Source organism: Cyrtonyx montezumae, unplaced genomic scaffold, assembly GCF_038088225.1.
Source record: "Cyrtonyx montezumae isolate F1298 unplaced genomic scaffold, pur_monq_1.0 scaffold_3, whole genome shotgun sequence".
Classification (NCBI taxonomy): domain Eukaryota; kingdom Metazoa; phylum Chordata; class Aves; order Galliformes; family Odontophoridae; genus Cyrtonyx; species Cyrtonyx montezumae.
In genome coordinates this window covers 148,538,588-148,555,078 of record NW_027072034.1, presented here as the reverse complement: position 1 = coordinate 148,555,078, position 16,491 = coordinate 148,538,588, and the positions used below count along the sequence as shown (strand labels likewise).

The following is a 16,491-nucleotide window of genomic DNA, read 5'->3' as shown; positions in this document are numbered from 1 at the left end:
TCTCAGTTCAGAGCAGGAATTCTCTACACAATCCAGAAGTCCTACCACTAACAGTGCTACCAGGACTAATGAATTTTGCTTAAAACACTTTATTTTCACAAAATATGTGGAAGCTAGAGAGACTGTGGAGACTTCTTCTCTGGAGGTATTCAGAACTCACCTGGATACCTTCCTCTGCAACTCTCTACAGGGAACCTGCTTTAGCAGGGGTTTGGACTTGATGATCTCCAGAGGTCCCTTCCAAGTGCTACAGTTCTGTGATTCTCTGATTCTGTGATTATATTTTTTAACTCAAAAGGCATGTAGGCAATTCTTGAAGGATGGATCATCCAGAGATTACCTTCTGGTTGCAATGCCTTGCTCAGCAGTTCATCTACACCCACTTCAAAATCCTTAAGCACTGGCATTTTCTGATTCCAAATAGTGCTTTTGTAATATCCCCCTGTTCTGCAAGGGAGAAGCAGCAGTGCAGAGAGTTTAAGTTTTAGACTGCCATTGTGTCCAAAACAATAAAGACACCTTCTCTTCCACAAAAAACACCATGTCCACCCATGTGTTACACCTGTGCTGTTTTTGGCTATTCACTCACTCCATCCTTTTGTTGTTGTTGTTGTTTTCTTTATGTAATTATGGTCAAAGTTTTAATTAAGTTAAAAGAAAACATTGAACTCATCTCCTCAGCAACTTCCCCAGTTTTGTGATACATCCTATCAACCCACTGAAATCAGAGCACCATCTCAGCTGACACGATGTGCACTGAGTGCAAGCCATAGATATTAGCATGAACCAATTTGTCTCTTAAAAATATTTCTTCTTAACTGAAGCATAAATTGCCTTTACCCTAATGTGCTATATAATGAATTGCATTTGAAATATGTTTATTTTTAGCAAACAAATGCTAATGGGAGCCTGCTGTTAAAAATAGACAGTGCAGTTGGCACAGAAATAAGAGCTGGGGAATCTTTCTTCCACTGATCAGTGGAAATGCCCTCTGTACAAGTCATGTGGGGAGAAAGCACTGTGTCTCTGTGAAAGTTAGCCCTTCTGTTAGCTGGGGGAAACTGTGAGCAGTTATCCCTGAGACCTCACTTGTCACCTGGCTTACTAACAGTCTCCATGAGACCAATGGCCCCCAGGGGGCCATCCTAATGGAAGAGAAGATCCTCTGTTCCATTATCCAAATGGTTAATGAAAATATTTTAACAATATCAGACGTAAGAGGGGTTCCCATGAAGCTACAGGTAATGCATCCCTCCAGCTGAACTGTGAACCACTGATCACCACCCTAAGACAATGCTTCTCCAACACGTTTTGCATTTATGTTCATAGCAGTTATCTGAATAGTGTTTCTTAAATGTGATGATAATGCTTCTCAGACTGTAGTCCCAGTGGTAAATGCCAAGCACAAGGTTTGCAGGGATGGTTCAAGTCTATTAGTAGATTGCCTTACATGAATGGAAAATAGGTGTCTATTTACATTATAAATGGAATGATTATATATATTTTTTCTATATATTATATAAATAAGTAAATATTATATATGTACTATAAGTTGAATTAATGAAAAATAGGTGGAACACAGATGCATCATCAGACAGTTCATCTAATTCTTTTGTATTTTCAATAGTCCTTTACCTTCCATCCATTACTGGTGAGGCTGACGTGATACAAGGTCTGTTTTAGTTGATGGGTGAAGCACTGTGCCAGTTCTAATCATAATTTGGCCACAGAAGTAGGCCCTAAAACCTCAGACACATAAGCACAAGGTAGGGCCACACCAACAGAATCACCCATATGGCTCCAAAACTTCAGAATAAGAGACTGCAGCCTGAGCCAGGATTCTAATAACCAGAAGTGAGGAATCACAATTAAGGAAGATTTTACCACAGTTACATGTTTCATTAGGATAAGAATATTTTATGATCTGCCACATATTTGAGACATCTGTCATATTTTATCCTTAGTGTTGGAGTTAGCTGATGGATCAAAAGTAGAAGAAAACAAAGCAGTTTTTTGCTAGCATCACACTTTCAGATAAATTTATCAGGTAATAGTCTACAGCAAGCAATTAAAACTCATTGGTTTGTTATTAAAGAGCAAATTCCATTTCTTGGGGCCTGAGGGAAATGCATCTCATAAAATTTCCAATTTTTATATAAGAAGACAGCACAAACTGTACTTTCCCTGCATGAAAAAAAAAAAAAGCAGAATAACGCTACTTAACAGTGCACAGATGAATACTGATTTGGGTACATTATATAATAGGGAAGCTACAAGTTCTACCCACAAATCCATAGTACCTGTCCTCTGCTGGAATCTAGCTGCTGAGTCCTCAAATACCAGAGACAGTGGAACCACAGACTTATAGGAACATGCTTGTATGGAAGATATTGTTTATATGTTGTCCGGGGGAAAAAAAAAAAAAAAAGGCAGAACAAATGAAGGAGATGAGATAAAAAGGAGGAAAAGATGAAGATGAAAAGACTGTCCTGTTTCCTATAGGTTAAGAAGTGTTGCAAATACAAAGGTCAAACTCCTGTGTCAAACTTCAGTATCAGTTCTCAAATAATAACCCTTTCTATTGTTTATAATTGACAAGAAAACTCCTTGCCCTCAAGCAAAACAAGGCAAATAAGAGAGAAATCAGATTTTTCAGAAGCTGGTGTTTGTAGGTCTCCCTTGTTTTGAAGATTTGTGTCTCGTTAAGGCCTTCTGGAAAACAAAGACTGGTTTGTGAGAAATGTTGACAGGACTGAACTTCTCTCTTCTGGCATGGAACAAAAATGGAGATGTTTTCATTTTTGTTTGGTTCTGTACGTAGTTAGTGGAAAAGAAGCTAAGATCTTGTTTATCAGAGGATTTCCTTTCATTTTTCACATCCCTCCAAGAATAACATCTTTGATGTGATTAAAAAGAAGCACCCAAGAAAACTTCAGTCTCAACAAGTTGGTATTTTGCAACGAGAATGCTTTTTCTTGTAAAGTTCCTGTGGGCGTAATACCCAGGAAACCTGGGAGACTGAAAATCTGATTGACTGAATCTTTTTTCTGTCTCCAAGTAATCGATAATGAGACTTCTCTATCATTGGGTTTTGTGGGACTCTTTAGAGAAGGAGGAAAACAAACTCATCTCCAGGCAGCTTGTCTTCCATCTTTTGGATATTCTGTTGTCGTAGTGGTGTTCAGTGACAGGAGAGGACAGTTAAGGAAAATGCCCTTCTCCCTGGAAGCTTTGGTGGAGTGAGCAGCAGTAGAGGTAGAGGTCTGAAATGAAAATCATGCAGCATTCACATTAAGTCTCTGGTGGAAACTTACATAATTTTATCTGTCTGTTCCCTCAGAAGGGGACTGAGAATACTTCAGAGCAATAAAATGTTAATGGTCTTAGCAATTTTTGTTCAGCATATATTACAAAAAAGTCTGGATTTTTTCTTGTATTTGAATTTGCATTCTCTCTAGTAGGAAAAGATCATTAACTCTGCTTTGTGAAAATTCTATTCCTTCATTAGGAAGTCACAAATTTAATTTGTAGCAAGGCATCATCCTTTAGTTGGTTTAGAATAATTATGATAGGTTTATGCCATTGAATTGTTGGCCATATTATTCAAAGACATTTATGGGATGAACTTAGTGGATTTCTGAGGATATCTCTACACTTCAGCGTACATCCCGTCACCACTCCAACCATCATGTTCAATGAACTTCTTTTCACTGAATGAGACTTGAGAAAGAGCTGTATCTAAAATACTGAAGACAGGAGTTGGACTCAATGGTCCTTATGGATACCTTCCACCTTGGGATATTCTATGATTCTATGATTCTCAAAGGGAGAAGGAGCCATAGAGACAAACACCAAGCCCATCCCCAGGGACTGGAGACCCACCACTTTGAGAACAACCATGCTTACTAAACTGTAACCATGGCTGAAGCCTTCTGTAGTGTTGCTCACACAGAGAGATCCAGCACACTACCAGAGATGTTTGACCTAAGCTGGCTGCTTGGGGTATGGGCCTTGCTCAGCAGCAGAGGGGAAGCAATGCAAATGCTGAGGGAAAAAATAGAAAAAATAAATTAAAAAAAAAAAAAAGCCTGTCTTTTTCCTTGAGTTTCTGCTTGTTTTTTACACTTGCTGGGACTGAAGTAGCAGCTCAGCCCACTCCAAGTGCTGGGGATTTTGCCTTGGCCACCCCCTGCCCCACAGCTGCTGAGTTCTTAGCAGACCTACACAGCCTTTGCTCCTCTCCAGGTCCAGAGTGATCTCAGAGGGCATAATAAAAGGACTCCAAATGAAAAGTTTCAGTGTCTGAAGCGATGAAATATTTAAACCCTGCTCTCTCTGGGATATTCATCATCACAGATTTACTTATCCGCTGCTCACTGACAGCAGCGACTGACAAGGACGATGACAGCTGACATGTATTAACCCAGCCTCACATCACAATCTGTCACTCCTGAGCAGAAATCCATCATTAGGATTTAAGCTCCAATGAGGTGTCTCAGCGGGAAGCAGACAGCAAATGCAGGAGGCACCTGAGCTGGCAATTGGAACGGCTGAGCCTTGGCTGTGGGAGAGGACAGGCCTCGCCCATGCAGTCACCACAGTGCCATACCCTAACGGAGGAAAATGAGAGGGAATGATGGACAAAGATCACTCATTTAGGTAGAAAGCCCTTAGGAGAACTTTGCTAGCAGGGTACTGCATTAGCACTCACACTGAGGGCTCACAGTGCTACAAAGGGCAGTTTCACTGCTCTTCAGGGAGTGCTGCTGAGGGCATAACAGCACAGACCAGATTCATTATCTCTTTGCCTCAAATAACTTCTATTTCTGAGTAAATCTATGTGAATGTCACCTTTACCTAATGGGCAGGGCTGAACTATCATTGAGGGAAGGGTGACTGATCAGTGCATTCTGATCAACCCAATGAAACTGGATGTTGGTTTGAGGTGGTGAGTGAGGTGTATACTCTACTCATCAGTCTCTCCAGTCAGATGGGCAGTTTTATGACCCCACCCCACTATGAAGTTCATACAGTAAAGCTTCTGTATTTATTATCTTCTTTTAGAGAGGCTAACAAGACATCATTCAGGGCTTCAGCAAACATGGTGGCCCTCCTGTATGCTCTTCGGTAGTTTCCCAACACAGCTCTCCCTTCTTTCTCTGTGCAGGATTTCTGTCTCTGCACTGCTGAACACTGTCTTCTGTGCTGAAAGCTCTTTGGAGGGGAAATCTTCTTTTCTTTTGCAAGACTGAACTTAAAACTCCTATAGCAACTAAGAAGAAACATTTAAGGGAATAGTATGAAATAATAGCAATAATATATCTTTATGTATTGTCCAAAGGCTTCACAAATCAGTTTTGCCACAATCCTGATGGACAGCTTGAAAGGGAAGATGAATGAAATGATGCCACCAAGAGTTCCCTTGGTTCCCAAAGAGTTCTCACATACTCTTTGCTGCCTGCTGGGCAGTTCTCCATGGCTGATGGTGGTCACCAGCTCCTTCTCTTTAGATCCTGCTAAAGATCCTGCCATCTCCCAAATCTAGCTGAATTTCATTGCATATCATGGAGATATTTTAGAATAATTTCTTGTAAAGAGAAGTTTTACATGTAATCACATAGTTTTGGGTTACATGAGTATCATTCATGGCCCCAAATATCCCCTGAATATATATAGATAGTTCATTAACATTCTCATTCTCGGTCCAGCAGAGGGCTACAAAGATGATAAAGGTTGTGGAACACCTCCCTTATGAGGAAAGACTGAGAGACCTGGGTCTGTTCATCCTTGAGAAAAGAAGACTCAGAGGGGATCTGATCCATGTCTATAAATATCTAAGGAGCAGGAGGCGAAGGGACGAGGCTGGACTCTTCTCTCCACCAAATAATGAAAGGACGAGAGGGAATGGCCACAAGTTGCGCCGGGGAAGATTTAGATTAGACCTGAGGAATCATTTTTAATCTGAAAGAGTGGTCAGGCACTGGAATGGCCTGCCTAGGGAGGTGGTTGAGGCACCGTCCCTAGCGCTGTTCAAGAAGCGTTTAGATGAGGTGCTAAGGGATTTGATTTAGTAGTTGGGTAGGGATAGTGATAGGAGGATGGTTGGACTAGATGATCTTGTAGGTCCTTTCCAACCTTATGAACCTATGAACCTATGAACCATGGTAGGGCAGGCTGCAGCACCAGTCCCTGCAGGTTGGGTCTGTGCAGTGTTACCAGATCATGCTGGCCAAGGAGAAGGAAAATTCATTTCACACAAAGAAAAGACAGTTCAAAAGCTTTTATTATTCTGCAGCACTAAAGATTTGCCAGCACTGATATTATTTGCTACGGTTTCTGAGATGCTTACACTGAACTTCTTGTAGTTGTTTTAATGAAGTATAACATTTGAAAGTCAGCAAATTATTTCAGAAAATTTGATGCATTGAAAATTTCCTTATAGCATGACAGAACGGGCAGCAAATTCTCATGGCTCTGCTTCTTTCTAATGGGGGAAAAACTCATTATATGTATTGGAAAATTATTTGGGAATGTCCAAGCTCTATTAACAAAGCCAAGCTCTGTTTCTTATACCACAGTAAAATCAGACATGCCATAGTGATTTCCTTACTCAAGGGTTCTGACTGGCATCTCCACGGCCCTGCTCCATGGCCCAGCTTTCCCTCAGGGCTGAACCCTCTGCCCCACCACACACACATCAGATGCAATCCATAGAATCATAGAATCATGAAGGTTGGAAAGATCACTAAGGTCATCAGTCCAACTGTCAATGCATCACCTTCATACTACTAAACCATGTCCCTCAGTGACACATCCATGTGGTTCTTGGACACCTCCAGAGACAGTGCCTCGCTGGGCAGCCTGTGCCAGCACCTCACCACTCTGAGAAAAAAAAAATTGTTGCTAACATCCATCCTGAACCTCCTCCCCTGGTGAAACTTAAAGCCATTCGCTCTTTTCCTATCACTGTTACAAGGAAAAGGTCAGGAAAGGCTGACCCTCATGTCACCACAACCTCCCTTCAGGCAGCTGTAGAGACCGATAAGGTCTCCCCTGAGCCTCCTTTTCTGTAGACTGAACCATCCCAGATCCCTCAGCTGCCCTGCATCAGACCTGTGCTCCAGACCCTTCCCAGCTCCGTTGCCCTTCTCTAGACATGTACCAGGGCCTCAATTTCCTTCTTGTAGACAGGGGCCCAAAACTGAACATAGCACTCAAGTTGTGACCTCACCAGAGGAACATCACGAAGCCTAAGCATGGCAGTGGTCCTAGTGAGCAGCTCTCCCCAAGCTTGGCCATGCTCACAGCCCCACATCCCAGGATGGTTCTGGGCTCCTTTATGATTTCTCAGCAAGAAAAAATAGAGCTTTGTATCAATGCCAGCAAGATTTGTTTTCCCAGACTGAAGGTACACTGACATCAGCTTCTAATGCTGTCCAGCACAGCACCAGTAAACTCTTGAATATACTGAACTAGCAATGCTCAATACAAATCTATTATTAACAAAATGAGGAAAACGTAAAAATATACAGTAATGATCCAAACATTTTCAGGCCTTTCTGCTCAGGGCTGGGTACTATTCTGACATAACCTGGCCCTCAGTATGGCTCTCAGCAAACAAGTACAGATCAAAGTTCCCAACAGCTTTTAAATAAAGCTGATGCGGAGCTTTCTGAGCAGTCTGATCACGCAGCTTGAAAACTCATGAAACAAACAAAAATACCTACAGATCCTCTGGGTTCCAAGAAAGAAATTAAAAAGCAATGCCAGCAAATGTGTAGAATACAAAGAAAGTACAATGTTTTCTCATTCAACAGCTAAGGAACAGGAAGAGTTTAGGAATCACTGTTAAGGGACTCCTGTTCAGTGACAGCAATTTATTTGACCATCTGGGTAAAGAAAGACTACAGCAAACCACACGGAGGAAACGAAAATAGATGAAAAACAAGGCACTGATTCTGACTTGAGACTTGAGCCTACAATTCTGTGGAGCAGGAAAATGCTTCACGTGAAAGGCGTTATTGATGGAGGCATATTAGCCTCTCCATCCTTCCAACAACAGACCAGATCTTCCATGCCAGCAAACCTGTCCTGATACGTGGCTGCCATCCCAAACCCCCAGCAACACCAGCAAGTACAAAAGACAAATTGATGAGCCTTCTGGAAAGGAACCACTGGAGGAAGAAGCATCTCTCTGATGCCTCTTGAATTTCTGCAGTAAAAGAAAGCTCTCTGGGAGAAAGAATAGGAGGCTTTTTTGCTGTGTTTGTTCATTATGATAAAAATCTTCCTTTTCTCACTAGGCACAGAGCAAATATTGAAATGGAAGAAAACACTTTCCAGTGTTTGGCTGGAGCTGGTTCCCTACATCCCAGCACCCAGAATCCACCTTGGCACACAGTCTCCTGCCTTGCTCAGTGCTGTGCAGCAGAGCAGCAGCAGTGCTGGCCCGCAAGTGCCCCACCAGGGAACCCAGAAGTTGCTGGTGGCAAGGCAGAGGAGCTGTCACCCAAGAATGCTTCCCTCGGCACAGACTGGTACTGACAGCTGACAGGGAAGGCAGCTATGATGTTCCTCTATTCTTGGATAGAACTCTCTTACTTCTTCTTGACACTCTCCTCCTGCCTTTCTCACTAATGCACATGCATATGTTGTGCTTTTGGAGCCACTTTCAAACCAGAAGGCCACCTGAGCCAGGGATTAGGCAGGGTGGAAGAGGAAGCTTGAAATCAACCCCTACTTGGGGTTTCAGAGCCTGTCACTACCATCTGGTTTTATCTAGGTTAATTTGAAAGAGAATCCTGTTGAAACAAAAAAATTGTCAGGCTCTGATGAGGTGCCTTCCATAAGCTAACACTGGCACTGAAAAAGTGCAGTCAAATCCCACCTGCGATGGGAGCACCTCATGTATGAGGAAAGGCTGAGAGACCTGGGGCTGTTCAGCCTGGAGAAGACCAAGGGGATCTTATCAACACTTAGAAATAAGTACAGAGCAGGTGCCAAGAGAACGGGGCCGTGCTCTTTTCAGTGGTGTCCAGCAACAGAATAAGGGAAAATGGCACAAACTGTAACATAAGTTCCATACAAATATGAGGACAGATTTCTTTACCGTGAAGCTGACTCATGCCTCATCTGTCTGGCCCACTCCCTGCACCCCTGCACCAGGCCCACCAGCCCCTACACTGTGCTTCTCATCCTATGAATTCAGCCCTCCTAGGATCATAGAATTGTAGAGTCATTACAGTTGGAATAGAGTATTAAAATCATCTAGTCCAACTGTTGTGGAGGTGAAGCCTCAAGCTCACCTCCGGCAAAGCCATTCCCACTCTTGAAGGCTGCCCCAAGAGTCAGCCGCACGCCTCAACAGGACTAAAAATACCAGCCCTCAAGCTGTGCTGACATGAGTTCTCTGACAACCTGCTACAAACAACTAATCCACAACTGCCTAATAATTTGATATTTCAGGATAAAGATCATCGCTGCGTGGGCAGTAGTTTCCCTCTTCACATTTCCATGCATGCTGTTAGTTGCCACACAGGACAATTATAAATCCCACCATCCAGGATTCCCACATCTCACTGTGTCCATCTCAGACAGACAGGGTCTACAGCAGTGCAGGAGCCCACAGGTGCTCACCAATGGTAGGAGCCATCAGAGGACGGAATCAGTTTCCTGTGCCTGCCCAAATGCCAGACTCTGAGAGCTGATGTTATGCAAGATATTGCTCCAAGCCCACCTCCTACGTCCTATCTTCCTTCTTGTCTCTCCTCCCAAGCACACTCCTCACCTTCCTCAACTCTTCCTTCTGGAAAAGGAAATTAACTTCAAGAAATCAAGAATGCAAACAGGGAAACCCTGGGCTCCAGACCTAACTTCCCAGTATTTCTTCCTTTCACACTTCGGCATTTAATTGTTCTTGACTTAACTGTAATTTTGAATTAATTTCTCTTTAAAATCACATTTCTTTTTCTGGAGGGTTTGTTTGTTCGTTTGTTTTTAACTTACCATAACTGCTTTAAAATACACAAAAAAGGGAAAAAAAACTTAAAAATAATAAAACAAACAAACACAGAAAATAATGTATCTCCCTCTTCTCACTGAGCACGCTGCCTGCAACAGAACAGCCTCTCTGTACCCACAGTATTTTTCTCCTGCTCTGTGTCATTCTCTACATATAGCAGCAGAAAAAGGAAAAATAAAATGCAGAGAAAGAATAGATTGGATTTTAAAAGTACAAGGCAGACACTGGGAGAATGGAGTGCAGCTTTAGGTCTGTGGCGTGCCCTCAATGCACAGGGTTTATCCTTGTGAATGGCAGCATATGAGTTGTTTATGGCTGTAAGTAGTACACAGATACCAAGAGGCCAGCAAAAGTATTCTGACTGGATCCTTTTTATCCATTTTTCTACTTCTTCCTGGAAAAGAGTCTCTTATAAGGTGCCATTATTTTGGTCTAGTGGTTAATTTCCACCATCATCTCCCTGTGGCCCTGAAACTCTCTTCTTGGATGCTAGAAATGCACTTGTACAGCCACGAACTGAGTCTTCTGTGGGCAAAACAGCCTGGGCATTCTTTCACAGGGCATTTAGAAAATTCCTGAGTGCTCCTGAAACCATTTCCCACAGCAATGTGTGAAATTTAGACAGGATTGTCCATGGGAAGCATCCCCGAAAAACCCATGTTAGGATTTCAGCTTTGACACCAGGACTCTTATGAGTTTGGAGAGGACCTGAGCTGACTGTTTATTCACAGCATAGTATTTGCCCCAGGGTGGCTCTCAGGGTAATATATAAGAACACACAGTGAGGCCAGGACAAAGGCTTCTCCATGCATTGGGCAGGATAAGGCACCGTAGCAGGTAAGCCAAGGCAGACACACATTAATTTATTCCTCTTTGACACTAAAAAATAAAATCTTTCTCTCAGGCCACTCAGATAACTTTTATTGCATGCTTTGAAGGGATTATCTTCAAATAAAGAAGGACACCAGCTGCCCCCTGCAGCTGGGCATCGCCTTTTAATGATACACATCTGCTGCTGCCAAGGCCCAGAATGAGCAGGGCAGTTTGAATTTTGGAGTGCAGTAACTATAAGTAGAGTTTTAATGTGCTTAGCATTGCATCGACCCTGATGAGAACCACAAAACCTGTGGTTATGAGGAGCTGACCCATATCATAGCAGAAAAGAGAGGACAGAAGGCACCTCAATAAAACTGAACCTGTCCAAATCGTACTGGCCTTCTCCCTCAGCAACAGTTTTGCACAGGGTACGTTGGAGAAGTGATTCTCAATTGCAGACTGGCAGCAATGTTTCTCTCCTCCTCCATCTGCTACCAGACACCAAACACTATGCCAGCCACCCAGAGATAGAAAGTGTTGCTCCCTGGGTCGGAGGAACACTGTGGAGGTGCTGGGATAAACCCCTGGTCCATTCACCCGTGGGCTACTGCCAACTGATGTAGTTTTGGAATAGCACTGATTTTGGTGTGGCCATGAATGCCAGCTGCTCATTAGCTCAGGGAACCATAGTAACTGTGTTTGGAGATGGCAATGAAAGATTAATGCTCAGAAAGTTGCTGTTTTCTAGAGTACCAGTCAAATAAACAGGAAGAAGATTGTTTATATGTGGCTGATGGTAATTAATGGGGTTAAGCGTCAAGCTTGTTGTAGAGAAATTGTATTCTGATCTGAAGATGCCTTCCTCTGTATACTTACTATCCAGTTGGCTTTAAAGTAATAGCATGTAACTGACTCCATGAAATCCAGTGTGTTTTACACCTTGGAAGAAAACAACCTCAAAATCTTAATATCTGTTTTCATCTTCAAAACAAAGAAATACGAGTGGCCTCTCCCTGAAAATCTACATGAACGCTAAAATGCCGTAAATCCCTCACAGGGCGAATGTAACCCAGCTCTGCCATAAACAGGAGCAACTTCCCTAATAGAACATATCAAATACAAGCAACAGCACCCTGTCAGGATGTCAGCTCAACAGGCAGCCCTTCACAGCTCTAGATGGAGTTTTTAACAGCTTAGTACCTGGGTGGTTTGGGCAAAGATGGCTTTCATTACCTGATTTCTAGGCAGTAGCAAGGAGTCGTCAATCAAAAGCCCATGGGTGATACAAGCCAGACTGAGATATGCTGGATGTGAATGACTTACCGCTGCTTTATCAGCTTGGCACCTCTGGTAGTCACTAAATGTCATTTTCATGTGTGTAACACCTGTATGCAAAATTTGTCAAAAGAATAACTAAAGGGCTTAGCAACCCAAACACTGAGTATTGCTGGAAATCCAAACAACTCTGATAAGGATTTGCATAACACGGGCACACTATGTTATGATTAAAAATAAGTGAAATAAATGGTTCCTTCAGCTCTATTAGTTTAACCCTGTTCATGGGAACATAAGGACACGTGCTCCTCATCATGTAACTTTGGCTTTCCCTGCTTTTCTGTTTCACCAATCCTGGATTAAATAAGAACAAAACCAATTTTTAAGATTCTTGCATTATTTATTTATTTCCTAGTTTCTAGTATCAGCAATATCAAACAAAAATGTCATTTTCTGTGAAATACATCTGGATTATAAATAAATGCAGAACATGTGCGGGCTAAAAGGAGTCATAACTTTCCTGCTAGGACCAGCTTTGCTTGAAAGACATCATTTCAAGCATCAATGGGAAGCTGATGCAGGAAGAAAGTGCACAGAGACAAGGGGAATCAACTTCAGTGGGAATCAAATATCTGTTTTCTTGCTCCAACATGTTTAAGAGCTCCTAGTTCTGACACACTTTGTACTCTGTCATTCCATGGTTAAATTCATTAATTTATTTTTATTTAAAAAACTGTGGTTTAATTGTTTTTTCCCCTAAGTTCTAAATCCCAGCAGCCTTGCAGAGTGGGCACTGTGTTATGATGAGACCAGTGGGGTCATGATGAAGGTACCGCTCCTCTCCCTTGTGCTGCACACCAGTCAGCTACACCTGTACTGGGACAATTTGGTCAAAGCCAAAGGGCTATGCAGTTGCATCTTGTCACTCACTGGCACCTGCACATGCACCTGCACAGCAGCACCTGGGGGCTAGACAGGGTCAGCACAGCACAACATCCCTTATGGCATCACCATGCCTTGTTTTATCGTAGTTACAAATGTGTATTATGTGCTCAGAGGAATAAAAAAAATATCGATACAGCATAGAAATGTCAGGATTTTAACATAATTCACCATAGCCTTCCAGAAAATTTGATTCTAGTTTGATATAAATTGTGTCTTTATTTTCATATCGTTCAAAGTTTAAATGAAACAATGTCATTATTTTGACCTCATGTGTTGATTTGCTGATGAAAACTGTTTTTTAAGGCTTCCAGATTACAATTCATTGCTATATTTGAAGATTGAACTTGCCATTTTTCGTGCTAAGTGGAAATACCAATAATGAAGTGTGTGCAAATACCTCTCAGACATTTGGCTTGAGCCAAGTGCACGCAGTGTGAACATCTTTATGTTGGCTGGCAGTAAACCGACTTTTCTCTTCTCTCTGTTTTGCACAGTTCTTCTAAGCCAATCCTCACTAGAATGAGCACAAAACAAAATGAACAACAGCTTTTGTACATCAACATTAAAATGGGAAGAAGCTTGGGGAAGGGCCTCCGAGAGAGAAGAGCACGGACGAGAGCAAAACCGCCTGATTGGTAAACACTACCTTCTAACATAGACCAGCCAGACATGGAAGGGATTTCTAGAAGAGAAATGCAATCATGGATTACACACCAGCTCATTAGAAACTGTTGCTGAATCCAGCATTCAGAAGACATGCATGAAAAGTCACATTTGGGGAATAAATTAAAAGGGGTGTAGTTGTTGCTAGATAAACATATGTAAAATATATGCATCGAGGAGGTTTGTAAATGTCATTTTTTTTATTCAGACGGAAAGCAAAAAGCTTTAAAACCTTTCATAGTAGAGAGGCAGTTAACTCCAGATATTCCTATCCCAGTAGCCAAGAAGCTGATAGGACATCTCTTAAATAAGCATTTATAAATAGACTGAATGTCTCCATCATCTAGTGAAAAAGCATAACTTTTAATGCTACATTTCTGCACTTCATTTACTTCGGTGTATAATAAGTTGACTAAAACTGTAAAGCTTCTCAATTTTTACAGCATATGTGTTTCAATTAATCTATGTCTGTAACAAATTTAAAACTGAGAAATAATTTCTGACCTATAATCTAGTTCTATGAAGCATATATACTATAAGATATGTCTGACTGAGTATCATCATGCTATAATTTCCCAAGCAACATAGAATTGTTTGCATTTAAAGTGACAAAATAAAAGCATCTGATTTCTTTTTTCATAGGAAAAAGCAATTTATCCCTTAAATGTACTTAACAGCTGTAAAGGCATTTCTGTTCTTTTCCCTGCGCTGCCACATATCTACAGGGGGAGATCTCTGGCCCCATTATTGCCAGTCAGGCTTGGTGATTAAATGCCCCTTCTGGCCTTAACTCCATCCGTCAATGAAGAGACCACAACAAACGCCCACTGCAGACAGCTCTGTGCCATATGGATGTGCAGAGCCAAGGGCTCCTGGCTGCAGGCTGCAGGGGCTCCCCAACAGGCACCCTCCTTCCAGAGCAGAAAACAGAGGGAAACACAGGGTACTGAGAAAGACCTGGGTCTGAGCACCAGGCAGAGAGCAGCTTGTGCTCATTGCACCCAGAGTCACATGCAGATCCTCATGACATGGCAGCAGCCCCAAACTCCTCCTGCCCTTTCCGGGCATTACCTCCAAGTCCGACCCCAAACCAGCACTGCAGTGTGAGCTCTATTAAGCCTGTTGCATCATTTTCTGGCCTTCAGAAGAAATAACTAAAAGCATCACTGGTTGTTTTCATCAGTCCTATATGATATGATACATTGAAGACACAGCAAAGCATGAGTTAAAGATGATTTTTAATGATTAGCTGCACAACACAAAGTATTCAAGAATTTAGTGCTTAAATCTCAGAAAACTGATTTCACCTTAGATTGAAAAATCATCTTCAAGCAAATAAACTCATGGAATTAGGTAGCTTTTATCTAACCAAGGTACCAGCGTGGCACTGCTGATTTTAGAAACTGGACACTCATGTGGGCGGATGTCTGCAAATAAATTTATATATGAATCTGGGGAGCATTCAAAAATATATGAATAAATGTTGTTTTAATCTAAATCTGCTCTTGTAGGTGTGTAGAAGACTCCCTGACCTCTACAGAGCTGGTGTTAGAGCTGGTCAAAAACCCCACCCAACTCCACCAACCCCCATAGAGGTTATCCCAGCACCTACTGCTGTGCTGAAGTGCATGGGGAGGAAAAAACATACAATTGGTACATGAGGCTGCATGAAGTCACTGAGGTCCCAGTTCAAAAAGGCTTTTAAATATGTGGCTAGTCCAACCAGTGGCAGCTGGGAAATGCACACGCTCAAAAGCTGAGCACATTCAGGAGTTCGCGTTCAGCAGTGTCTCAGCTCAGGCTACCTTCAGTAGCTGATGCTGTTGGCCCACAGACACACACTCATCTCAAAAGAGCTGTGTAAGCTATCTGGATGTGCTGTTGCACCACCATCTTCTTTTGCTCCTTAGGTATACCTCTACCCCAAATTATTGCAGTCACAGGACTTCTGCTGTGACAGAAGTCACTGAAACAGGGTTTCTCTGTCATATTTTATTTGGTTATATAGCACTAAGTTTTGCATCATGGTGAATGTGTGAAGCAAAAGTCCTTTATACATACACACAGAGTTGCAAAAAGTGTCATCACACAAGACCCTGCAACCCATCCAGGACAGCTCCATAAAAATGTACCATTTGTACACAAACAGGAGACTTACAAGGACGTACATCACTAAATGTTGGTTCAGTACGAATAGTATGTTTTACCTTTTTAAATGTACCTGCTTTCCCATTACACTCCACTGTAACTTGTCAACTGTATTTTTTTTTAAGTCAACAAAAACTGTAAAGAAAACTGTTGAAATACCTGATTTTCTGTAAAAAATAATAACAACAATAATTTTTGTTACTTTAAAGTATGCTTGGTATTAAAGTACCTAATAAAGTTCAACAAGGAATTTTGTAGCATACTAAAATAAAGTGTGATAGTGCTTTTCTCAAGCTCATCTGTGGTAACAGCTGCTGTTGTTGGGATTACTGTCCTCCTGAACTCAAGTCTGGCCACCTCCCACATACCTGCACCTACATAGATTCCTAAGTGAGCAAACCTCATTCTCTAAATGAGCGCAGGTGTTTTTGTCCATGCATCTTATTTATGGGCAGAGCACCCTGTTCGTAAGTGGATTGCATCCTTTGGTACCTGACTATATGTATCTAGGCAATATAAAAAACCTGGTTACTTTGTTTGGTATAAGATTTTATAATAAGGTTGTAAATTATTTAGAAGTTAGCTATAGCTAAGTAACTGTAGCAGCTATTTATAACAGCTAG

General features: G+C 41.9%; 1 protein-coding gene across 1 annotated transcript in view; it reads left to right on the top strand.

Moving 5' to 3' along the window:
* LHFPL3 (LHFPL tetraspan subfamily member 3) overlaps window positions 1-14,675 on the top strand; it is a 231,383-nt gene extending 216,708 nt beyond the window's left edge. Inside the window, exon 3 of the mRNA XM_065743655.1 lies at window positions 13,552-14,675. Within this exon, the coding sequence (XP_065599727.1) occupies window positions 13,552-13,580 (29 nt within the window). The 3' untranslated portion in view covers window positions 13,581-14,675. The remainder of the gene's footprint in view (window positions 1-13,551) is intronic.
* The last annotated feature ends 1,816 nt before the right edge of the window (window positions 14,676-16,491 follow it).